Source organism: Lissotriton helveticus (genome assembly GCF_964261635.1).
Source record: "Lissotriton helveticus chromosome 1_1 unlocalized genomic scaffold, aLisHel1.1 SUPER_1_unloc_10, whole genome shotgun sequence".
NCBI lineage: Eukaryota > Metazoa > Chordata > Amphibia > Caudata > Salamandridae > Lissotriton > Lissotriton helveticus.
The window spans coordinates 2,280,391-2,306,533 of record NW_027611649.1 but is presented as its reverse complement, the minus strand read 5'-3'; the positions used below and the strand labels follow the sequence as shown (position 1 = coordinate 2,306,533).

General features: G+C 45.7%; 2 protein-coding genes across 2 annotated transcripts in view; both read right to left on the bottom strand.

The window, feature by feature from the left end:
- The window catches only part of LOC144805440 (uncharacterized), a 947,065-nt gene that overhangs the window by 323,720 nt on the left and 597,202 nt on the right, over positions 1–26,143 (bottom strand). Inside the window, 1 exon segment of the mRNA XM_078671992.1 lies at positions 17,797–17,811. Within this exon segment, the coding sequence (XP_078528118.1) occupies positions 17,797–17,811 (15 nt within the window).
- LOC144805462 (cytochrome P450 4B1-like) overlaps positions 18,965–26,143 on the bottom strand; it is a 170,764-nt gene continuing 163,585 nt past the window's right edge. The window contains exons 9-10 of the mRNA XM_078672011.1: positions 19,040–19,230; positions 18,965–18,986 (exon numbers count right to left, since the gene is read on the bottom strand). Of these exons, the coding sequence (XP_078528137.1) occupies positions 18,965–18,986; positions 19,040–19,230 (213 nt within the window). The remainder of the gene's footprint in view (positions 18,987–19,039; positions 19,231–26,143) is intronic.

Below are 26,143 nucleotides of genomic sequence, written 5' to 3'. Positions count from 1 at the left end.
CTTTGCTCCAGATAGACGTCCGTCTGTCCTCAAGTCACCATCCACAGTCAGATGGACAGACGGAGAGAGTCAATCAGTGTTTTGAGCAATACATAAGGAATCAGGTGTTGCAGTCTCCAGTGGACTGGGATGAATTGGTTTGGGTAGCAGAAATCTCATATAACAACAGCACACACTCCTCTATCAAGGTCTCTCCATTCTTTTGCTTGTATGGTTATCACCCTAAGTTGCTGCCCTCTGGTTGTTCCTTAGATTGTCCAACCCCTGCTGCTGCAGATAGAGTAGAGATGTTACTTGAAATACAGAGGAAGGCATTAGAGAGTCTTGAGATGGCCAAGGTGAGATACACAGAGGGGGCAAATCTACACAGAAGATTAGAACCCATATACACACCAGGAGATGAGGTTTGGCTTTCCACCAAATACATTACTCTTGGGGGTCCACGCAAGTTCAATCCCAAATACATAGGTCCCTATAAGGTGGAAAAAATAATCAATCCTGTTGCCATAAGATTGCAGCTTCCGCCTTCATTCAGGATTCATCCGGTATTCCATGTTTCCCTAATAAAGCCGGTTGAGCCAGGGACTACACTGCCGGCAAAACCTACTCCGTTAACTCTGCAGGACTCGGAGGAATACAAGGTCGAGAATATCCTAGATTCCCGTAGAGTGAGGGGTACGGTCCAGTATTTGGTTCATTGGAAGGGATACGGTGTGGAAGAGCGTACATGGGAACCCTTTTCCAATGTCCATGCTCCCAGGCTGTTAAGGGCGTTCCATAAAAGATACCCTGACAAGCCAAAACCAGGTGGGGGTTGTTGTGGGGGGAGTGTACTGTCATGCCTCAAGCCCCCTCCCAGTGCGCTAGCCCTTTAATTGTGCACTATTTAGGTTTCCTTGACCCAGGGAGCGACGCTTCACGTTCTAGCGTCTAGCTCCGTTGGGTTCGTTTCTCTGCCTGACTTCCTGTGCCTGACTTCCGGTTTTTCTACGTCCTGGCGTTCTTCCGAATTGAGAGTGTCATCGGCTCTGTTGGTTCGATTGTGAGCCTCTGCAGCCCATCCCTCTCGTTTGCAAAGTGCCTCTCCACCGCGCTTGTGCAATTTGACACGTTCCGTGTCGTTTCCCGATTTAGCTGCCTTTCAGTGTTCTGGTGTCCCGCCCGGCGGCCGGGTTTGACTCCGCCATCCGGCGGGATTTCCTCTCCCTACCCTTTGCCTCAGTACTGCTCCGTTGGTCAGCCGGGCTTGTGCTCCGCTGACGAGCCGGGCATCCTCCCTCTGCTGTTGGCCTCATTTCCGCTCCGCTTGTCAGCCGGGTTTTGCTCCGCTGACGGGCCGGGCAAACCTTCACCCTTCCTTTTTTCCTACAACACCGGGTTGCTCCGCTGCCAGCCGGGTTCTGCTCCGCTGGCGGCCGGGTTGTTACCGGTGCTCTGACCTTAGTTAGTTAGGACCTTTCTTTACCCCTGCCCATCCCTTCTGACACCATTTTCCTTGGGGTTATTCAGCGCTGGTGATATACTTCACCTCTTTGGACTTGATATCTTGCGTGGACCAGTAAGGATTGGGCTACAGCTACATGTTCCAGAAACACGGTAACAGCGCATTCTTGCGCTGCACATTGTAATTGGTATCCGTAATACTGTATTGAAGTGTTTGATTCCCTGTTTTGTTTATTGTAGATGTTGTTCCCACTATCAAGGATATTGGCAACCGAATTCTTGTATTCAAATAAACCTTTGGGGTGTGCTTCGTGGCAGTTAAGACAGAAGATCAAAGTGAGCAGGATATATTGTTAGTCACTCAATACACAAGTATACATTGGGTCATTAGACTTATGAGGGTATTGTCTTCTTCACTGCAGCTCCAGTTATATCCCTTTCCAGAGGTTCTCCCATATCCATTCAGGGATATCAACATACAACCAGCTAGGTATGAAAGGTTATGTTGTGTAATTGGGAATGTGATTGTCCTCTTCAGATTTAAGAATATAACTCTTTGCATTACAGTCTCTCTTGATTGCCAAGCCCACAAGAAGGTTGAGACGACCAGTCTGAAGACCCGAAACACCCAATTGTTACCCCCAACCTTTCCTTGTTTTGTCTCCCTGTTTTCCCCTGGCTTGCCTCCTGTGCTCTAGTGCTTGATAGAGTCGGAAGGCTGCAGGGGAAGGCTGTGGATTATACTTCGGATTCCTGACGCTCCTGCAGAATCATCGTGTATCCTTTACAGTAATTTGGCCCAGAATTGATTTTGATGTGTTCTTTTGTCTTTTTGTGCGGCCATTCTGAATGATTTTTGCACTGATTTATACACATACCTGGGCTCATTATTTCCTGGGGATTTAGTTAGCGCCCACAAGGTATTGTTTCTGGTTCTCTTCAGCGCACTTGAGTGGGTTGAAAGTGAGAACTGCCAGATCGTAGTGGCTTTGTGCAGATGCTGTTTAGCGGGAAAGAGTGTGACCAGTTGTGAGCAAAGCATCGTCCATGCAACAGTCGGGGAGGCCGTCTGATCTGTTCCGCCTTTAATGAGAGCCAGGCTTGCCTTCATGATGTTAGGGTTTAAGTCTTCACTCCATCTTAGGTACTCTAGCTTTGTGTTAAGGGTGATAACCTGTGGGCGGTGATCACTTTCCAGTCGCGGTTGGATACTAAAGCTAACCAGATGATGGAGCAAGGCCAAGTTGCAGATGGTGTAATCCAGATAGGATTGTTTATGCTCATTTGTCCACGTCCATTTTGGAGGGGTGTCATCCATTGATCTTCCGTTCATTACCAAGTATCCGGGACTGTAAAATTGCAGCGCGCAGAGTTCTCCCAGGGCACAATGTGCTTGGTTTGGGGGTTTAGATTGTGCTTGCCCCTTCGATAGTATAAATGGAAAAAGCCCGTCATATTCTGCAGGTTGACCCTGGAAGAGGTTGGTGTTGAAGTCCCCTGAGACAATGCAGTCTGAGTCGGGATGGTCCCCAGCGAGGTCGCTCATGATTGTTGATAGACATGCCAGATGACCCTTTTTTGTGCGTGTGCTTGGGTTGATGTAAACATTAAGAAACAGGAGAGAGCGTTGATTGGACCATAAATTGATTTTGACCCCAAGTAACCAATCTTCCTCAAAGTGTAATGGCACAATCAGACCTTTTAGGTTATTTGAAACATAAATTGACAGGCCCCCTTTTGGATGGCCATAGCGGCAGTCCCTGATTCCAGGTTTCCATAGTTCAATAAAACTGGTGACGGGGCAGCTTTGAGTGGCCCATGTTTCTTGCAGGGATGTTAATGTGTGCCCGTATATGAAGAAGTATGTCTCTAAGGTAGTTATTTTCTGTGAAGGCCGCTGATGTTCCATGAACACAATGTGAAGGTGGAATCTGCCTGGATGCCTATAGCAGATGCGGGTCGAGGTACTTGGGAGCTTGCTTGTACCAGTGCTTTATGGTTTTGGCCCGCAGGGGGAAGTTCCTGTGGTCATTCTGTTTTTCTACTGGACAGGGCAGCTGGGAGCCATCCCCAACCTTGGGTTTTGTCAGGGCCAAGTTCGCCAGTTGGGAAGGTTGTCTGTGATTCTGTAATTCCTAACGCATTTTTTAGAATTGAGTAGGGCCTGGCTTTGGGTCCAAATGAAAGGGTTTCAGCTTTTGTTCCGGCGCCTGACTGGTTTAATAACACTGTGGGGTAGCCTGGGGTGGAATTGGGGTAGATTCTGATACCCCAGTCCCGGAAGGTAGCCTTATGGTCCAAAAACACTCCTGCCCAGGAGGGCGATCTAAATGACACCAGGGTTGCCTCGGATGGTTGTGTGCCTCTTGGAGGAAGGAATTCAATCGAGTATATATCATCCGATGATAGTGCTTCAAAACCCGGGATGCCATTCACTAATTTTATTATATTTGACCTGTTGAGAGTGTCGTGCCTCCCCTTTCATTTATATTCGGGGACTAAAAGAATAGTGGAGTGTTTTGAATCACTTTTGATCCGCTTAGTGCATGGACTTTGATTTGAATGGATGGGTTTGTTGGTTGGGAAGCCTGTATCTAATCCTCGTTGGGGTTGGGGCTGATGTCGTGGCCCTGGCATCAAAGTCTGAGTGTTTATTGGAGATGTTAGCTTGTGATTGAAAATTGTTTTTGAAGGAATTATTTCAATGTTGATTTTTTCCAGCCCAGACGGGGGGGGGTTGAAGTGTTGGTTGTGGTTGTGATGCCATAACTATAGTCTTCGAGGTAATGAGTTAATTAGGTGTGGGCCTTGGTTTTTCTTTAGCAGGCTGTGGCTCTGATCCCGCTGTTTGAGCGGAAGCCACTATTTAAGCAGAGGACATGTTTGAATCATAACCACAGTTAGAGGGCTTTTGACAGAGACTTGGGGGTGGGTCCCCTTTTAATTGACTGTGGCTGATATTTTTAGGGGTTGGAGGTGGACACTTATTACTTTCTTATTAGATGCCGTTAAAAAGACAGGAAATAATTTCGGGGGGAGAAATGTTTGGTTTACGTTTAATTTATTTCTTTGTTTGCGCTGACTCTTGCTGCAGGATGGCATGGGAGCAGGCAATGTTTCGAGATTAGAAAATGCGGGGGCGGCTAGGCTGACTGGCAGCCCTGCCGCGTTGGGACTGATATAATGTGTTTGCCCATTTGCTGTCCAGGTGTTTGGGGCCGAGGCTGTGGCCAGCACTCGTGTCGTTGAGGGTGATTGAAGTTGGGGGGGTTTTGTTTGGTTGTTGCTGTGGCCTATTTGGGGGTCTTGTTCCCCACTCGCCTGAGTCGGAGTTGCAGAGGGTGTCGGGGGGATGTTTGATTCTGAACACGGAATTGTGGAGGTTTGCAGTTGGTTGCAGAGGGTTTTAGGAGCACCGCCATCCTTCAACAGCTTACCCTCATTTATTACAGTGGAAAGAAAAGCTGGCAGTGAAGAGAGTGAGTCGATTATGGGTGAGCAACAACAAACCGACTGCACTAGTTTTGAGGTTGATTGTGCTCCTATGATTAAACTATTCAGTTTATCCAATTTGTTGTCGATCCCTGCTGTGAATAATGCCAGATATTCAGTAGGTCGACCTGGGTGTCTAGTTTATCAGAGTGGTAATTTAAGGCTGTATCTGTCAGTTGAAATGTTTGAAGAAGTTGAGGCCAAATACTCGATGTTGTGGGGGCTTCTTGATGTTGGGTAGCTTTCGGAGTAAGGTTAAAGGTGTTTTGCGGGTTTTTAAAAAAGAAGGACAAGTCCGCTAGTAGTCGGTCATTTGAATCGGGTTTTTTGAGTAATTTTGATGGGGTTGTTGTTGCTGTTAATGGTGAGAGTAGGCGTTGTTGATGACAAGTCAGGACCGGGCTTCCCTTTGGGGAACTGGGCTTGGGTGTTAAGAGGGGGTTAACTGTGTTGTTGTTAAAGGCATGGTGATTTTGAGCGTGAATTTGGGGAAAAATTAATTGACGATGAGGTGCTGGAGTATCCTCCCTTAGTGGTGCAGTGTGTTGAGGCGACGGTATTGACAGGGTTTCTGACTGCAATGCTAGGGGGTGTGGATCGTGAGTGTGGATAACAGATTGGGGTTGGGTGCAGCCTGACTCTTGCTTGTTGGGTGCATGTGGTCGGTGGGACTGACTCAATAAGGGTTGGTGACTTGGTGGGAGATCTTGAGTCATCCTCCCGCAGTCCTCCTGGGCTGTTATCTGGTCGTTAGATGCAGACCCAAAGATGTAGACTTCCGGAGCGGAAGCAGGTTTTTTGGTTGTTATTGTAAACAGCATTTGCGGTGATTGCATGCTTAGCTTTACCGATTGTCCTGTGGTGCGGGGACTGGTAGCCTCCACGGGTTGAGGAAGAGAAATTGGCTTTAACATGTCCGGGGCTTTTTTTAAATAATCCAATAGGGAGCTGGGTTTTAGTCCATTTGAAGCTGGTGCCTGGGATAGGAACTTGCTGATGTTGCCAGAGTGTTGCCTTCTGTATGAGGGCGAATTTTGAAGCTTTGATGTGTCTTGGAGGGCCCGAGGACTCGTGTGAATGGCCAGGGAGGAGTCTTCATAAGTTGCCGCCGGTTTTTACTTCTTCCTTTTTGTTGCGGTGGTAGTTTTTCTTACTCTCCCCGATCTCATTGCTCCTGTTGAATGGCCTGATTGCAGGAGTCCACTGGTAGGAGGTCCAGTGCAGTGGGAACTTCTTCCAATTCTGCACTTAGATGTTTCTACTGGCTTCTACTGGCTTCTGACCAGATCGTGAGCACGTGAGGGACGTAGGGACATAGGGACCCCTGATGTCTCCCTGGCAAATTTTTCTGGTCTTAGCTTGTCTGTCTCGTGTCAGGGAGGTCGGGTTTTTAGATATCAAGTGTCAGGCGCTACTGCTGTTGCTGTTCCTGTAGCGAGCGTTGTGGCGACCCCCTACTCGCTTCCCCCCCCCTGGCTCCCTGCCTGTAGCCGCCCATTAGCTGTGCCAGCCACACCAGAGGCCAAGGGAGCGTGCTTAGTACAGAGGCATGACCCCCCCCTCCCCCAATGCAAAAGCTCAAACCACGTAGGGGGGAGAGTGCGTGACCCCACACGGTCTGATCTCTGATGGGCGGTAGCGCCGACTAGGTGTCCACAGGCCAAGGGAGTCGGTGGGGAGGGGTGAAGAGAGCAGGTGGGATGGAGCCAAAGCTAGGGGGCTGAGGCGAGTCACCAAAAGCGCCCTAGGCGACCGACCCTGTGGGAGATAGGCGACGGCAGGAGGGGAGAACACGCAGAGCAGAGCAGAGCTAGTACCCTATTGCGCCGACCGGGGCTTTGGAAATGCCCTTCACGGTGCCGGTGACCCTCGTTGGAAAACTTGGGGGACAGGTTAAGGCAGTTAGGGCAACAAACTGGGCGAAGGACCAAGCGAACCAGGAGGGAGCGTGGTTTTGAACTCAGCCAGGGTTTGGCTCTACCCACCCGTTGCCACGTCTGTTCTACACCACCGCTCACCACCCCTCGACTTACTTGGGTTGCTTCTATGGCTCCGCACCGTCGTCACCTCGTTCTGCCTCGACCTCGGACTTCAAACCCCCGGTCACCGAGTCCGCGGCGATCCCAATCTTAGTCCCGGTAGCTTGGACACGGCTCCGACAGCGCCTCCGCTTGCTCACTTGCTCGTTCGCTCGCTCGCTTGGTCGGATCACCTGTCTGCGACCAGCCACGCCCTCGTCACGTCAGCACGCCCAGCCGCCCAGCTGTACACAAATCACTTCTTAAACTACAAAACTCAAAGAAAGCTGGAGCCCACAGGTCATTTCTGATAACAAGCATTTATCACTGCACACTGCGTGTATGGTTTGTTGGCCTTTGTTGTACAGGATAATATTGTTTATATAACTGGTTAAGTTACAAAAACACTCTGTAAGCAGCACTATATAAAATGTGTGCCCTATAGGAAATCCAAATTGAGTCAAGCGTGTAGATGAAGCACATTAGACTTTGGTCTTGTATAGTTTTTGGAAATGGGTGGAATCTCTTAATAGTGTATTTCATTGACAGTTATAAAGTGCCAGCATTAAATGTGTAACCTTGCTGCCCCTTTAACAGCCAAAAAGATGCCAAGATGCCAGCTACAACCCCAAAGCCTGTCCAACTCTAATCAAGTGTGTTGCATTGACGAAGTAGGTTGCACATTAGATGGGTTCGGCTGCAGCACACAGCCCTGAAGGAACTGAGGGGCATATTACCAAGGGCAAGTATCGCCGCTTTTTCGGCGAATTGTGCCGAGAAATCTCCGATACTGCTAGATCCCTATTAACAAGGGCATTTTTAAGCCTGGCGCAAGCCCACTTTGCATGTTGGCGATAAACATGGCTAATGACATGCAAAGTGGGCGTTCCCACGTCCAACCACATGTAAAATGTGGTTGGTAGTGGGAACACCCTATTACTTAGGCAGGCGTTGGGAGAGGGAGACCTGCGATAAACTCGTTTATCGCAGGTCTCCCAACGCCTGCTCAGACCAGGTGTTAGGGCTTTGATAACATGGGGGTGTGGATCATAAGACGCTGATTCCACCCCCCATATTATCAAGGCCCACATTAGCGCATGAAAACAACGTTTGTTTTCATGCGCTAATGTGCCATATCGCCGACTATCGCCAGATTTCAATTCACCTACGTGATGCGCATTGATAATTCCGCGCTAAAACAGCGATGAAATCCGGCGATAGCCGGCGATATGGGGATGAGCGTTGTGCGTTTAGTAACGCACTTCTTGGTAATATGCCCCTGAATGAGTTCTGGTACTCTCCCACTGTAAGGATCCATGAAAGGGACTTGGAATAGGAATTGGGAGATGTTCAGTGGGTTTTCATTTGAACTGATCCTTGTTATTGTATTAAAATAGCATGGCTCTATCATATTTCCATGAGAAAGAACATTTTAATTCTTATTCTGTTTTTTACATGAAGTATAATTCATACCTTCTGGCAATGTCCGCCCGTCAAATAATCTCATTGGTTTGGTGAGACTTCGCCAGATGCCAGGTACTGGTGGGTAGAGGCGAAGGCATTCCTTGATGCACATAGTGGTGTAAGTCATCTTACCAAGATCATCCCTGAAATAGTTCAGTATTGGGATTGTAAAATTGTGGCACAGGTTACAGAACGCAAAATGATGTTTAAAGCGTGACTGAGTAGTGTATTGAGTACTGCATTATTTACATTACCTTGCACAGAGCTGGCTCACTCTTTTCCAAAAGCAGGCTGCAATTGATGTCTATCAAAGTTTTTAAAATATGTAAGTCAACAACATGGATTTCTATATTTTTTTTACATCTATTGATAACATTTATGAGAACCTTAAAATCTGATCTGTAAAGGTTTTGATACCTTTCATAGTAAAAAAAAAAGTTCATATATAAATTCAAAACAGGAAATTCACAAGTTATGATTGCCTCCACAAAAACAGTCATGCAACTATGAGTCGCACACACACAAGAATGCTTTTGAATTTACTCATGATATGAGACGCACGTAAAAATGTTGTAAATATTCTTACGGAAGATGTGACAAACCACATTATCCTTAACATTATGAAAGAGAGATAATAAAGAATGTAGTGTAATTTAGTGGTTTAAATATGTGTTGTTAGCTAATTTCATTGTGTGTTTATGTATTATTTATTATTTTAAATATAGTGAGATCATAAACATTGCACCTGGGTGTGAGTTATGGTTGGCATGACTGCTGTGCAAATTATGTACTGCAATCTACACATATCTTGCAAATTAAAAAAAAATGTTTTAATTCTTCACCATAACTATACTTTAACTGTGTTTATTTCAGTGCATTTCATAGGGGTTTTCCCAACCAATGTATAGATATTAGAATCAAAGATAACCATACCTTCACTTAAACCTCTGTGTTTCAGTGATATTTGTATGCTGGTATGTACATTTAACATATCATAAGCATATCTTAAGCCCCTCCAACCACTCCTTATGATCCTATGAAACACGCAGATGGGAAGCAACATTTTCCAATGCACAACAGGTGAACATTTTCATCTTTGGCCTAGCATTTATTTTGTTTTTAATGTAATTCTTTAGGGTTGATGGATCATATGGTAGGGTTTGTGATCCCCAAGCTTCATGGCCATTGACTGTGAACATGTGACAAGCTTCTTGGACTTCTGCTGGGCCACCATTGCCATTTGTGGGCCTCCTGTTGAGCGTATGTGAACATGAGAAAAAACCAACCTGTCCATTAAGATAGCTTGGTGTCAGGAGGTGTGAGTCCTGCTACAATGCCTTCACTGTGGTGGGAAGTCCCTTTGGGATCCTTCAATGAGTCTGGGAGATCAGGGTGCACTTACCCTGCTCCTTTATGCACCCTTTTATTTTTACTGGACTTCAGGTATAATTAGTTGCATCCAGAACATTTATCTTGATGCTTTGGCTAGCCAATCAGAGAGCTTTGATTCTATGGATTCCATGTTAGGTCGCATACCTGAAAACGCGAAAATAAATATAACTAAAAATAAAATCCATTTTCTATCATATTTTTATATTTTTTACATTTTGGACCTGATCCGTGAAACAGTTGATTTATTCTCCGAATTCCAGGAGCCCGATCTAGGTATCGTTATAATCTAACACTTTAAAGCTCACAAGCAATGTTGAAAACTAATTTTAAAAAAAACACAGACCTGAAATAAATAAGGAGACAAGAGAGCTCCCTCGTCTAAATTCGTTCTTGAATTTAGGTCCACAAATAGTGAATGAACCATGGTTGAATTGTTATCTGTAGACTACCAGTCTAGATAACTCTAACTTTTAACCCTTTGAGGAACAATCTATATTTTTATCAAGCTAATATCTAAATGTAAATGTGTGTATACTTGTAAAGCGCACTATCACCCCATCTCGAGGCATCCTGGCGCTGTATACCACTGTGGAACCCTTCCTGGCTTTCCCTGTGAGATGCCCCCTCCAGGGCACCCCCAAGGTGAAGCCAGGCATCCCAGCGCTTTTGGGGCCATTGTGGAGATTAAGCAAGCTATTACCCAGAGTTGCAGAGTGGGACCCATGATTAGAGTAGCCACCGAGGCGAGAATAATCGAGTCCGCAGACATTGAGCCCAAGACCCTGCCGCGTCGGGGAATTGAACCCTGGTCCCGGGCCATAACTCTGCTTCAGGGTCTTCCGCTTCTAACTAGTGAGCCACACTTCTCCACGACTGGACTCACTAACCTCGGACTGCAGAGAACCCTGCCCCCATTTTCAGCTTGTCAAACGTGCATTAGGACAACTACATTAAGTGACTCTCTGAGAGGGCTGGCATTCTCATGAGAACACATATCTTGGACGCCAGAGGCGGAGGAGCTGCACCCACCTTTCTCTCTCCACCCGATTGCTGCCGGGAGGCTGCCTTTTTCCATCGCAGAGATCCCTGCGGCGGGCCAAGGGCAGTGACCGAGAGGCAGAAGAGCTGGGCGGCTAGGGTGGACATCACCGAGTTTGCAGTCTACGGCTTCAGCCAGCAGAGGATTTGGCCTGGATTCGGTGGACCTGGTGGGTGATACCTGGTAGCCCTGGTCTCCTGGTGTTGAGGGGTTCTTTTGGGCTAGAGATTGGGCTGTGAGCAGTCGAGCGAGGGTTGCAGCCTTAGAGTGTCGCCACTGAGGGTGTGTGCCTGTAAAGCTCCACCGAGGTGGTCCAGATAGTCTGGGTGAAGCTTGTGTAGCCTGGAGTGCCCCGGTTTGCTCCACTCATGACCACCGAGCCTGCTGGTTATCACACAGGGGCAGCAGGAACAACTGGAATTATAGGGAGGAGTGTCGGACCCTTGCCTAGGTTTAAAACCTGCCGACCTGACCATTTGCTTAAGAAAGATGATGGATTCAACTCATATCTGTGACTGGGGGTGAGTGTCTGACAAGTTTCAGCGCTCTGTCCATCATCTCCTTGTGTTGGCTTTGTTTGCCTTAAGTTGGCAGGGTATGCCCAGACGGGATCCCTTGCTCACTTTGCCACTGGATTCAAGCTAGCCTGGCTGATGAGGTGTGTTACCCTAAAACCAGTCCCAGGATGCTTGATTCCAGTTTAAGGAAGGCCTGGCTTGGGAGTTTGGGCAGGACTATTCCCATGAGGCACAGTGTCAAGACTGATTTGCATATAGCTGGATCTGAACTGGGGTGGCGAAGTGAGCTAAAGACCAATGATGGATTCAACCCAGATCTGTGACTTGGGGTGAGTGTCTGAGAAGTTTCAGCGTGCTGTCTGACATCTCCTTGTGTTCGCTTTGCTTGCCCTAAATTGGCAGGGTTGCCCAGACATGGGTCCCTTGTTTACTTTGCCACTGGATTCAAGCTATCCTGGCTGATGAGGGGTGTTATCCTGAAACCGGTTCCAGGATGCTTCTTTTCAGTCCAGGGAAAACCTGGCTTGACAGGTGAGGCTGGACTGTTCCCATGAGGCACAGGGTCAAGACTGATTTGCATATAGCTGGGTCTGAACTGGGGTGGTGGAGTGAGATAAAGAACGCTGATGGATTCAACACAGATCTGTTACTGGGGTTGAAAGTCTGAAAAGTTTCAGTGCTCCGGCCATCATCTCCTAGTGTTTTCTTTGACCCGACCATTTGCGGCACAGGCTGCAGAAACAGGCACAACCAAACAACATTGAAGCCACCATTAAGGACTTCTGGTGCAGTATATGCCAAGGGGGAGGGCTCAAGAATGCTGTAAAAAGAAGAAATGAGGTGGACAGAGGGAATGAAAAGATTCTCCAGCACGAGAGTTAAAGTGAGTCTTTTGTTATCAACACCAAAAGCAACCTGCAGTAACTCACATATTAAAAGTCAAGCACCACACTTGCACCCTGTCATCGCTTAAGATGTCTGAATTGTTTCCGATCAAAAAATGGTGCCCAAAAAGAAAACTTCTCTCTACTTAGGGGCAGACACTAATGAGAAAGAACGTATTGGGCTAATACAAACAAGGGTTATAAGAAGTACAGCTCTGTCATTAGCGCAAGAGCAAACCCCAGTGAGTTCACCCCAACAAGGGCTCATAACACAGTACTTCCAAACACCCAGCAGTCAAACAACAACTTTGGACAGTTTCTTGGAGGGGGCATAGGATGTGATAAAATATGCAACTTCAAGGGCAGACTCCAGACGTAGTAAGGCTGACTCCCTTTTGCTAAGTAATCCCGCCCTTAAGCATAGATCACACTCCTGCCCCAGGGAATGGGAAGCATTTGATCAAGCCTACCCAGGGAGAAACAAGGGGCAAACGAAGGTGGCAGATGCATCACCCCCCCAGAAAAGGGCCACATAACACTGTCCAGAAAAGAACTCACGGAACATAAAGAATACCAGGGAGACATTAAATAAGAAAAACGGTCCTCCTTCCACTGAAGCGCTAATTCATTGGCGAAGCGAGCAAAACTCTAAAGTCTTAATTAAGGGCAAACGCTATCTACCCTAAGGTTTGCTTCATCTGCCTCACCCGCAACTGATTGTTATTTGGGAAGAGAGAAGAAGAAAAGGAACCTTGAACCGAGACCCGGCAAACAAACGATCAGGAAGACCCTCACCTGAAAGCCATAAGAGAAGCACAATACCCCTCAGCCAGGGCTCTGTTATGGCTGTCAACAAAAATTAAGGTTCAAAAGGACCTCCTACCATCAATCGCACAGCGCCTGGTGAACCGGGTTAACAGGATGGAAAACATGGAAGCAAGCATCCTGAGAAATCAGGCCACAAAAGCCTGCTATTATTGACAAGTTGGCCGAGTAGCCGGAGATACTAGGGGATATAGTAGCAATATCTAGGGGCAAGAGGAAATCATCAACAGCGACCAGCGGATTATCAAGACCAACATTGGAACGCAAGTTCCCATTAGCCTTAAATGGCAAAGGAAGCCCCCCAAGTCCAGAAATCAAGGAAGGGCAAAGAAGACAGACCCCCCAGGAATCCCAGACAATTGCAGAAATGCCTAAAGACCTAACCATTCAACCGGAGCCCAGAACATGCCAAGGGAAGGAGATACAAAAAATTCCAGGGTGCAGCAGGAACCATAGAGCCAGCCCAGGCAGAAGCCACCCTTTCCAAGAAGGCTAGGAGAAGCTGAAAAAAAAATAACAAAAAACATCAAAAGTCAAAACTAGATGACTATTGTCACCAACTTTGCACAGTTGCCGATCAGTGGAGCGTGACTACCCAAGGCCACTTTATCCCATATCTGCTGTTAAGCACCAGAACAAGTCACAGGGGCCAAATGAAGGAAATCCTCAAGGGAGAGAGGACTTGCCGCTACATAATAAGTGCTATGCTTCCCAGTCAGTATCTTGGCCAAAATCTGTCTTGGACTCAAAGAAGAACCGGTGGTTATCTCTGAAAAGGTTAATGCTAGCACACAGATCTGGGCAACCAACCATTCAAGACCTGAGACGCAGAGCAGCCCTGAAGGCTGTATTACATTTCCCCAGGTGGAACAGCAGATAAAAGAAAGTCTGGCAAAGTACTTGAAGAGGGGAAGCTGGTTGTTTGCAGCACAGCACCTCTTATAGAACTTCCTCGAATTTAGGCCCCAAACCTGCACACAAGCCCAGGACAGGAGCACTACAGATGCACCTATTCCAAAGTAAATGTCCTTAATTTATGAGGTAGGGCTCACCCCTAGATACTACTTAAAGGACCCTCATGACATCTTGAACTGATCCGACATCCTTCGGCTAGTCAGCCACCTTGCAACCCTCATACAAAAAGCTTCAAGGGGACACCCACAGAGACTCTATTGGGATTTAGCCAACAGCGACTACAATTGGCAGTGCTAGGGGAAAATCAACAGTTAGCTAGTTGGGGTATAGCTGCACGTTCACCTTCCCTGACTAAATATCTGCATGTCCTCTCTCCCAATTACGAGGGTAGGTGGGCTACCTCAGTCTTTCAGGGAACAAATCATCACAGCAAAGGCAGCAGAAGCAACCAAGCACAACCAAGCGCCCTCACAAACATTCGGATTATATGCAGGAACAACCAGCGTGATGCATACATCGCTAGCCTGAGCAGGCAATTACAAAAGAACTCAGGCCACATCTGTAGCATCCCTAACAACAGACAAAGTCAAATGACCGAAGAGCAAAAAAGGGGAGAGCCCTTGGAACCACAATGTAATGTAAAAGCTTACTTGTATAGTGCTGCTATCACTCCAAGGAGCATACTGTCGCAGATACGGAAACCAGAGGAGGAAGAAAAAACTGGTTTACTGCTCGTAATGGAGAGAAATGGGGTATTCAGATCAGAGTATTGCACAGTATATTTGGGGCACTATCAATCCAAGTTTTAAGGGCCTTCCTAAATACCGACTCAGAAGCACCTGGCGGAGCTGAGGTGACTGTTCATTCCATGCCTTTTATCCCAATACTGTCAGCAATTTTCCTCCCTTTGATACCAATCTAAAAGTTGGAATGGTCAACAGATTTGCGTTGGATGATCTGAGGCTACGGGAGGGAACATGGTGCTTAAAGCCGGTTTGAAGATATTGTGGCCCACGTGCGTGAAAGGCCCTAAAGGTAATATTAAGGACCTTAAACAGAACACGTTTGTGAACTGGCATCCAGTGCAAAGTGTCTGATGCAGCAGAGGCAGATGATTTCTTAGGCCACTTCAATACCAGCCAAGCAGCCGCATGGTGGACAATCTGAAGCTTATGCATGACTGATTTGTTGGTTCCTGCATAGAGGCTATTACAGTAATCTAGTCCAGATGTAATGAGGGCAACAGTAACAGTTTGCCTGGCTAATTAGGGGAACACGTCAAAGAATTTCTTTATACTTTTTATAATATAAAAATATGAGCCCGCAACTGCCAAAGATTGTTTTTTAAAGGATAGAGTGGTGTGAAACTTTATTCCTAAGTTTCTAGCTGCATTTATTGTATTAGGAGGCGGGTGACATTTTTTGGCCACCAAGATTTAGGCACAAAGAGGTTTTGTTTGCCAAATGGCAGGATCTCTGTTTTTACGAGTTACACCTCAGATGCTTGTTATTCATCCATTTGAAGGTTAATTGAGTGGCAGAGGAAAACCAAATTATGCAGCAAGTCTAACTAAATTATGTGGCAAGAAGATGTAAATTATGCGGCATCATGCACCACATTTTGTGATAGTACTACTTCATTATTTTAGTATTTTTAATCTTTTTATCATTGCCTGGGCATAGGTATCATACAGTACTATCAGTTTAACATCTAAATATAGCAATAAGTAACAGAAAGATGACCAGCCAAACTTTGCAAAGGGAGTTTCACTGCACGGTCAACATGGGTCGCAAAGTTTTCAGTAACTTTTCATCTATGTGAGCAAGGTACTTTTTTGTTAAAATCTGAAGACTATGCAGCAGATGATGGATAATGTGGAAATGAGGCATATTCATAATAAAACACCACAGCCAATAAACTGCATAGTTGCAGTTGCCCTGTTTAAAGAACAGTTATAATTACAAATTAAAATTGAAAAACCACTATAATTTGCTAGTTATGGTTAGGACAACACCCCTTGCTTCGCATGTCAGCTATGCAAACCATATGTGTCCACTTTAAAAGTGACAAATATAAAGGTAGTATTATTTATTTGTTTGAGTATGTGTCGTTTTTTAATTACATTTTCATTTTAGGTGTTATTATTTATTGATATAACTAGTAAAAGATCATAAGCATTGCGAACTGAATTTGTAATGTGAGTCAAAGTTTGTATGGGTATTGTGCATAGTCCCAACTATAACGGCTGAATTTCAGTGATCCATAACCATATCTGTACTGTACCTGTGGTTAGAGCACAGCAATGATTCCTATGTGAGTTAAAATGGAAAATTCCACTTATCTCACTGCCCCCTTGATCATTGTAGATGAAACTCAAAATAAGAAGAGAGGATTAAACAAAGTGACTGCTAAGTGCTGGCAGCTGTTTCTTTCTGATTCATAAAGCCAATAATCTTATAAGAATTAAAATGGGAAAAGTAACTTTTTTGATTCCACTTTGAACAATGCATTTCACACCTGAGGTTCTTCGTGTGCCAAACATGGGTTTTAGGAAACCGGTACAGACAAACCCTTTCAAAAATGGTTGTCCAGCCAGAGAGGTCTAACCAAACCCGACCAACAATACAACAGAGTTTTTTCCTATGTTGTCACTTCATCCTTGCATAACATACAATATATTATATTTTTATATATAATTTCTTTAAATATAGATAAATATTGGGGAGGCATTTACATGTGATGGAAGCATCACAACACATGTATGTATTCCCTTATTTTTAATCACATTCTTTGTCCACTTGCTACTATATATGCTTCTTGCTGTTGATGTCGGGGGGGGGGGGGAGAATTGCTTTGAACTTTTTTATTAACCTTCATCTGAAACCAAGTGCTGCAATATTGCTACAAAGGTGTTTGATCTTTGTGGAGGGGTTTTCTCCTGACTGAGACCCTTTTAAGGAAACACCGTCCCTCATATCAAATAATTTTTTATACTGCTTTTAGCTTTTTCAACCACTTCAATCTTCACCTCATTTCCGCATTTAGTGGCTACAACTGTGTCTGCTTTGTGCAACTTCAAGACACATCGTTGTAACAGATAGTACTAATGTCATGATCAGTACCTAGAAGAATGAAGGAGCCTATACAAACAATTAAACAGTTTTGCAAAAACACTTATAATTTATTAGGCATATAATTATTAAAAAGGTTCAGAAAGGAACCATAACGCTCAAAAGATTGAGAACATTGAGAGCCAAAGAAAGAAAGTGGAGAAACAACCCAACAACCATCCTTCTCCTACAACTAAAAACAGCCCGAAAGAAGTATAACAACCATATCAAAAACAAGAAATCCAACTTCTTCCGAGAGGCACTTGCCAACTCCAAAAACAGACCTAAGGAACTCTACAACATAATCAGACATCAAACATCTAAGCCTCTGCCCTCACCCCTGCAGGCGTCCAAAGAACTATGCGACAACTTCGCCAGCTTCTTCAACGACAAGGTCCTAAAAATCAAACTATCTCTAGACATCAGCAACACGACCATCCCTCAGGCCCTCCCTTCCGGCCCCCCTCCCCTCCCTTGGCTAAGCTTTCGCCACGTGCAGGAAACGGAGATAATCTCGCTAATCTCGACCTCCAAACCATCAGCTCACATCTCAGACCCCATTCCCCCCTCACTTGTCAAAAAAATGAAGCTCACCTTGGCACCTATCTGGGGAAAAATTATAAACAGCTCCCTACAAAGCGGAGTGGTCCCCGACTGTCTAAAAATGGGACAAGTCACCCCTTAGCTGAAAAAACCCGGCCTCGACTCTACTGACTTGAACAATTTCAGACCGATATCTAACCTCCCTCTACTCGCCAAAACACTGGAACGCTGCGTTCTCCTGCAACTAACTCATCACCTGGATAACATCAATCTCCTGGACCCCCTCCAATCTGGCTTCAGACAAGGTCGTAGCACAGAAACCGCAATGCTGAACATCATAGACGACATTCACGGTTCTCTTGACGCTGACAAGTGCTGCCTTCTCATACTCCTTGATCTATCCGCAGCTTTCGACACGGTAGACCATAAGCTCCTCATCAAAACTCTGCAAGTAAGAGCTGGCCTCAGCGAGGTAGTTCTTGACTGGTTTTCTTCCTTTCTCCACAATCGCTCGCAAATAATAAAACTGAAGAACTTCACCTCCGAAACACAGCAAGTCAACAAGGGTGTCCCCCAAGGATCAGTACTTTCTCCTCAGCTCTTCAACATCTATATGGAACCGCTCGCCAAACTACTCAGGAATGCCAACATCCTCTTCCACCTCTACGCGGATGACACGCAGATCTACCTGGAAACCTCTTCACCTAACGACATCCATAGACTAAATGCTGTCTTAAAAGATGTTCAAGATTGGCTGCGGGATGGGGATGGGCCAGTTATTGTGCGCCGCAGCTCCGCCACCCATGGTGCGCCGCATTTACAATGCGGCGCACCATGGGGCAAAAACGGCACAGATGCGCGACGCATCTGTGCCGTAAAAGTGGCACAATGCTGGAGTTGCGTCGCAAGCACGACGCAGCTCCAGCAATGCTCTGGGGGGCCCCTATCTGTCCAATGCTGCGTCAAGCCTTACGCCTGCTTCAAGTAGGCACAGGGTTTTGACGCAGCATGGGCCTAAAAGTGAATGAGTGAAATCTTGTCTGGGCCAGAACGCCTCCTTATGGCATAGGGCTTAACAACGTGACGCATCTCCCAGATGCGTCACGGTGTAAATACCCCGCACCATGGCGCATCTTTTGCGCCACCGCTGCGTCACAACAGTGACGCAAAGGCGGCGTAAAAGAGGCGCAAGGAGCTTGTAAATCTGCTCCTTTGTGTGCATACGCAAATAGGAGTTGCCACTTCCATGGCACTTGCAATGTTTATGTTTTTCTGACTTCTCCACTTACAAAGGGCCATCCAGAGCAGAGAGCTGTATGCTCAACCAATCTGTGCACAACAACTAAAGCAAACAAAAGAGTAAAACTAATGTATAAGAAAAATGCCTGATCTCACCATTCGATTGTGTCCTTGTTTGGCAGGATTTCCTTAACCTCTTCCCTGCATTTCATTTGGTGGTCTGGGTTTTGGCCCAGGCAGTATAACATCCAGGATATCCCACTGGCTGTTGTATCATGACCTGCAAACATGAAAGTATCCACTTCAGCCCGTAGGTCCTTGTCAGATAGTGGTTTTCCATTTTCATCCTAATAAAACAGACATATTAAAAAGCAGATCCAAAGCCATTTTGGCATTAAGCAGCTTAATTATATGACCTGTCCATTGGAAGTTCGAGTAATCAATCATCGAATGAAACTGAGACATGTATTTTGTTAAGAGTTAAAAAAAAAGAAAATGTTCGATTAGACTATAACATACATAAGTGCATATTGTAAATTTCAAATTAAGGTATTTTGGTTGTGGTAGAAGGTCTGTCAATTGGTGGAATAATATTTAGAAAATATTTTTGAGCACACTGTCAAGTTATACTGAAAACTGCTCCACTATTTAGCTATAGAAGATGAAGTTGACTTCAAAATCTTTACTCAAACGCAAATTGTAAATTTGTTTGAAACAGGCCTGCTCCAACAGTATACACAGTTACATTGTTGTTACTATTTTCTTGGTATCGCTGTCAGGCATTGAATAAGTTGATCACATCCATTTGAGCATCTAAGTGAATTGAGGTTAAATTTTTTTTTGTATTTATTTCATGTAGAATGACAACAGTACAGTATAAACCACCTGCAACACTTGGCTGGTGGTAGGTGCAAAGAAAGATTATTTGGTAGGCTTCAGACAAAATAGATGGAAGTAGGAAATATAGATAGAAACAACAAGAAGGAAGGGGGAGAGAGGTGAAGATACTTTGCAACGGTGGTAGTCATCTAGTGTTGTGCAGAGCGTTCTGTGGCTGTCAGGGGTAGTATTTGTAGATATTGGGGGCAGGATAGCTTGCAAATCTCGTCCAACAGGTATTACAGGCAGGATTGCCACATCGTTTCGAGCTGGGAGAGTTGTTGCGTGGTTACATCAGCCCGTTTCTCCATTCACAGTATTTCCCATATTATATGCAGCCAGTCTTGGTGTGTGGGTATCATATCTGTCCCCCATCTAGCAAGAAGGAGTTGCTTCACTTCCGCCAATGTAAGAGTGATTGCTTTGCATCTAGGTGATTTCAGTGGGTTGGACAGGCCCAATAGTATGTAGCTCGGGAATTTGGGTATGTCTCTGTTAAACATTGTGCTAACACTTCCAACCAGAACGATTCTATCCTGGGGCACTAGGAGGTGTGTGCGTGTACCCTGTTGACCACATTTCTACCAGCACAGCGCCTGCGCTGGGTGTTCCATTGAGCGGGCGGGGCCATAACGGAGCCGCTCCGTCATCAGCACAGCTCCACCGTGGCTGGTGACGGAGCGGTTCCGTCACCAGCATGGGCCCGCCGCGCGACCCCCCCCACCCCCTTAGCGCTGCGGTGGAATAGCTGCCGCAGCGATGTGGTTAAACAGATCGGTGAGGGTCAGAAGCACATCATCGGCATATAACATAATTTTGTGCTCACTCCCTCCCATCTGGATCAGAGCTACTCTTGGGTTGGCTCTCCTCTGTCCCACTACCAGCTCCACCCAGAACACAAAAGCAGGGGGGACAAGGGACAACCCTGTCTGGTCCTTTGATCAATTGGATAGGTGAGTGACTGCACACCATTGACACAGATGCTGGCCTGGGGGGTTGTGTAACACGACTGCACCCAACTGCGGAATCGTGGGCCTAGGCCCATGTGCTCCAACACCCGGTACAAATACAGCCAATGTTCGGCAAGGACCGGCAAGTCCACCCTCAGGGAGTGAGTACCTCTAATTCCAATGGCAGAGCCCACAAAAACCCAGAGCCACAAGTCCAGATTGTGGTCCTCCAAACTCCAGGCAGGGTTAATCTGTACTAGTCCATCTTCCTCTCTTGCTTCTCAGCTTCTCAATTGTTATTCCCTCTACAGGTATTTCAAAATGGAGGTGGGGGTTTTCTGGATATGGGAGTCGCCTACCCGTGATGCTCCATCACCTCTACAATCCCATCTGAAACTTCCCGGGATCAGGCCCCAATCTGCCAATACTTTGCAAAACATTGTTGCAAGGAGAAGAATTTCAGCTTCGAGGAAAACTGCAGGACATCACTCCTCCATGCGAGGATATTCCCACTCAGGATATGTTTCTTTCCCCTCTAAAGCTTCAAAGGAACCATATATGGTTAGTTGGTGTCCCATGTTTGAACATCCTGCAATTGTTTGACAGAGAAATGCTGCTAATCAGTTCATAGATATTTTGGCACTCCTCGGTTCCATTGCCAGGAGAAATCTAGGGGTAGATGTATCAAGATTCTATTTTGCGATTTCTAAATAGCGATTTTTAAGGAATCGCTATTTAGAAATCGCAAAATGGAATGTATGTAGAAAATCGCTATTTTTTAGCGATTTCTTAGTCTTCCTTATTTGCGAATTGCAATTTGCGAATTCGCAAATTGAGAATTGAGAATTGAGAATAATTTCAAGGGTGCAGGGGTGTCTCAAAGACACCCTGCTGCACCCCTGAAATTTACATGTGTGTGCATATGGCGTACATACATGCCCATGTATGTGCGTCACATGCCACCTTCACAAATGCCAAATAGGGCATTTTTAAATGAAATCGCAAATTACCAGCAACTACAAGTTGGTGATAATTTGCGATTTCTTAACCCAAATTCGCAATTTCTAAAAACCACATACATCGCATTTAAGGAATCGCAAAATTTGCGATTCCTTAAATGCTTAAGCAAAATAAGGAATCGCAAATTTTCGCGATTCCTTATTTTGCGATTTTTTAATACATTTCAAAAAATGCAAAAAAGCCTTTTGCGATTCACAAAGCCCAAAATTTGGCCTTTGCGAATCGCAAAAGGCTTGATACATCTACCCCCTAATCTTTCTAGGATGCATCTAGGGGTTTCGACCTGGAAGCTAGGCAGGAGAGTGCATAACTCTCCCAGCAATGCATCTCAAAGACTGCATCCCATTAACGGTGGCTGAAGGAAATATGCTCAGCGTATCTTCATCAAACTGATTAGGACTAAATCACACTCTTAATATGTTTGTGTGTGTGACTAAGTAATTGATTGGAAAGGATAAGTCACTGCATTTTCGACCGATTGACAATAAAAAGTTACATTTTAGGCACACTTGAACCAAAGTGTAAACCGATTAAAATATTTCAGATGTACTTTCCGCCCAAAACAAAAGGGGACTTTTCTGTTTGGATTCACAGTTTAATTATAAGGTTGTATTACACCACAGCCAATGTAGTCTATGTGTCATTTGTAACAGAGCAACCTGGCATAGATGTCAGGCTGACCCAGTCAGTCGTCTTACTCTGCACAAGCCCTCTGCAGAAATTCTCCCTTCTCTCATTTTTTGATAATCACAAGAAGAAAGGGGATTTTTTTCTTATTTTTTGTTTTTTATTGTGCGATTTCTTTAAAAAAAATGTTTTTGTTGACATTGCTCAAACAAAAGAGACATAAGGGATGAGCAGGGAGACATATACCTACAGTAGCTTTAAAGACACAGGTTGACTTCAAATGACACCCATAGGCAAAAGGCAAACTACCCGGTTCAACAGACCCCCTCCATTCTTATATCAAGAAATAGCCTACACATCCTATTCATCACCTAACGTTTCTCTGTATTGGCGCCATGATTGCCATATTTTCTCCCACATTTTGACACAACCCCTACTTGTGTACACTTTTTCTTCTGCTCACTGGCACCAGCCCAGATCCATTTCTCACTCTCTCAGTGATGTAGGTGAAGGCACTATGGATATTACTTCTATGACATTCTGCCAAAATCTGGCAATCTTCTGGCATTCCCATAGGATGTGGAAGAAAGTCCCCTACCATTGACAAACCCTAACACAAAGTGCTCTGTGTGCTTTACCCCACTTGTATAAGTGTGTACCTGGATAGTAGGTACGGTGCAAAACCTTAAGTTGCACCAGTCTAAATCTTGTCTGGATAGCAATCTCTCTTGGGCTTTGTATTGGCTCTAGCCAGTCTTCATCATCTATACTCCCAAGGTCACCAGTCCATGACACACTCAAGATAACCAGGAGATCCGGCACATTATTTATTAAGTAATAATTTATCTTCCAGGGGGAGTGGTCTGGGATGGGGTACCATGTTGAATTTTTCGCTGCAGGGCTTGCATCAGTCTTAGGTAGTGATATCTCAGTGTCTGATTTAGATGATATTCCTGCCGTAAATCCTCAAAGGCAATAGGAACCTCTCCCCTCCACACGTCTACCAGGTACTCTGTTCATATCAGCTTCCACCCTCTAAAGCCTGTGAGGACGGCTACTTCTTTCAATGTGGCCCTGAACCACAAAGGAGTCTGACTAGTCAAATTATCCATCCAGCACAGGAATCTATTTGCCTCCATCCAGCACCCCACTACCGTACCAGTCTATGTCGGCCATTCCAGACGAGCTTTCTGGTAGTACAGGAGTGGTTTGCAGTTTCCGCTTGGCATACTGGCTCTGTCCACTCTATAGGCCGGCTCATGCACATCCGCGTACATCCAGTGATTTATGACAAGCAACTGCAAAGTCCAGTGATAGAGTTTAATATCCGGGACTGCTAGGCCTTCATCATACACTCCCTTTTGTAGTTTATGGAGTGTATTCTGGGGCAGTCACCCTGCCACAGAAGTGTACGAACTTCCTTGGCTATCTGCTAGGGGAACTGGACAGGGAGTATTTTGGAGGACGTATAGAAGGTGCAGCAGGGCCATCATTTAAAAAAGTGCTGCTTTACCTATTGGAGATAATGGGAGAGTATGCCAGTGGCGTACGTCGGCATTCAGCCAATCTATCTGGGGCTCAATGTTCTTTCTCAGGAATGTCCCATGGGCTCCCGCAATATATGTGCCTAAAGTCTTAAATCCCTCTTCCACCACTGGGGCATTACCTCGTGTTGGTATTCTTGGTGGAGGGATCAATAACAGGAAGACCACCGATTTGGTCCAATTGATCATATATCCTGAGTAGCTCCAGAACAACTCAAAAATATGAAGGACTCCAGGAATAGAGTGGTACGGGCTTGTTAGATACAAAATTATCTCTTCAGAATTGAGCAAAATTTTCTCCGCCCATCCCCCAGGCGCCTCTATGCCCCAGATTATTGGGTCCCTCTGAATGCAACGTGCCAGCGGCTCTGGTGCAAGGGCGAACAAACAAAGGGACAAAGGACAACCCCGTTTAGTGCCCCTCTACACCTGGAAGGGTATGGACAGCGTTCATTTAACTCGCACTGGGTCTGTGGTTCCCTGTACAAAAGCCTCACCCAGCTACAAAAGTTAGGGACGAAGCCCAGCATACACAATAAAATGAAAAAGTAGGGCCACTCTATACTATCAAATGCTATTGACTCATCCAGCGCCATGAATGCCGCCTGTTGAAAAGCGGGATCCTGTGTCACATGGAGAACTCCGTACAGCCTCTGGAGATTGTGGCGAGTGCTTCTACTTGTCATTAAGTCTGATTGGTCTACATGTATAATCTCCAAGAAGAACAGCACCAGCCTGTTCACTAGAACCTTAGCTAGCACTTTCGCCTCTATGCTGATCAAGGAAATTGGGCTATATGAGGCACACTGGTCCGGTGGCTTCCCTTCCTTGCGTATCACTACCACTGTGGCCGCCCGCTAGTCGGGCAGCAGCTGTCTTGCGCCTCGGGAAGCATTTCTTGTAGTGGTGGTATTATTATGGATGCCTGACTTATGTAGATCTTGGCACGGAGTACATTTGGACCTGATGCCTTCCCTGACTGGAGAAGTCCCAGGGCCCCCTTTAATTCCTCTTCTGTTAGGTCAGCATTAAGGGTCTAACTCACTTCTTCGGTTAGCGTAGGTAGGGAAGAGTCTCTAAGTAGTTCCTCATAGTTGCTTTCGGATCTAGTGCATAATAGTGCATAAACCTCCTCCAGGTGCACCACAAAGCCTTCCACTAACTCAACTCGTTGTTTTTAGTACCTCTTCTTTGTTGCACACCTTAGTCTCCCACGATCGTTCCCTATCGCACTTTTCAAACCACGCTGAGAGACATGATACTCTCTCATCAACATCATATAAGCAATGCTGAGTTTCCAGGGCATATGCTCTTGCTTCATATTCAGCCATAGCTCGTAAGTCACGCTGGTGCAATGCCAGTCTGTGGTGCATGTCACTAGTGTTGTCACCTGATGCCTCTGCCTCCATCTGAGTTATCTCCTGCTCTAACAACCTGATTTGTATAGTATTTTCCATTTTTTTGGCTCCAATTAAATCCTGTGTTTTTCCCCTCAGCACGTCTTATAGGTCTCCCATAAATTTATGTGTGAGTCTACTGTACCCTTGTTTTTCTGAAAATACAGCTCCAAGCTCTCTAGGATTTTGTCTCTTAGTGCCGGATCTCTCAGGTGTCAGGGGTTTATCCTCGGGAATGTTGCCCTCTCTAGGAGCGGGCCTCACAAGGTCACCCCCACTGGGGAGTGATCTGAGATGCCCCTTGCCATATGCATGGAGTAAAATGTATATTGCTGTACAGATGGATTATACACCCACCACAGATCTACCAAGCCAAAGGCCACCACGAAGCTGGCAGGTCGCGCACTCCCTTTTGGCCACTCGAGTGCCAGACTCACCACCGCGTTTAAGTCTCCCCCAACTAAAAGCATGCAGAGAGGCAGTGCAACCAAGCACAAACTGACCTTTGGAAAGATAATGTTGTGTAGACCTGGGTGCATATAAATTTAACACAATACAATAAATTGCCCCTCCTATTTACCCGCTATTTGCGGCACAGAACCCGCCTCATCTACCCAGGTGTGAGACACAACCAGGGCCAACTTGTTACGAAGCAGGATTCCCACACCTCACAACCCGTTTGAATGCCCAGACTGGGCCTTTAGTCTGGACCTAAAACAAAACAGAGCCTTGTATTTGCTCCCCTTCAGGTGGGATTCCTGAATTAGTATGACATTCGAGGAGTGTCTCTTAATATGTTGAAGGAAAAGTGTGCGCTTGATCTTGTTACCCAACCCATTTACG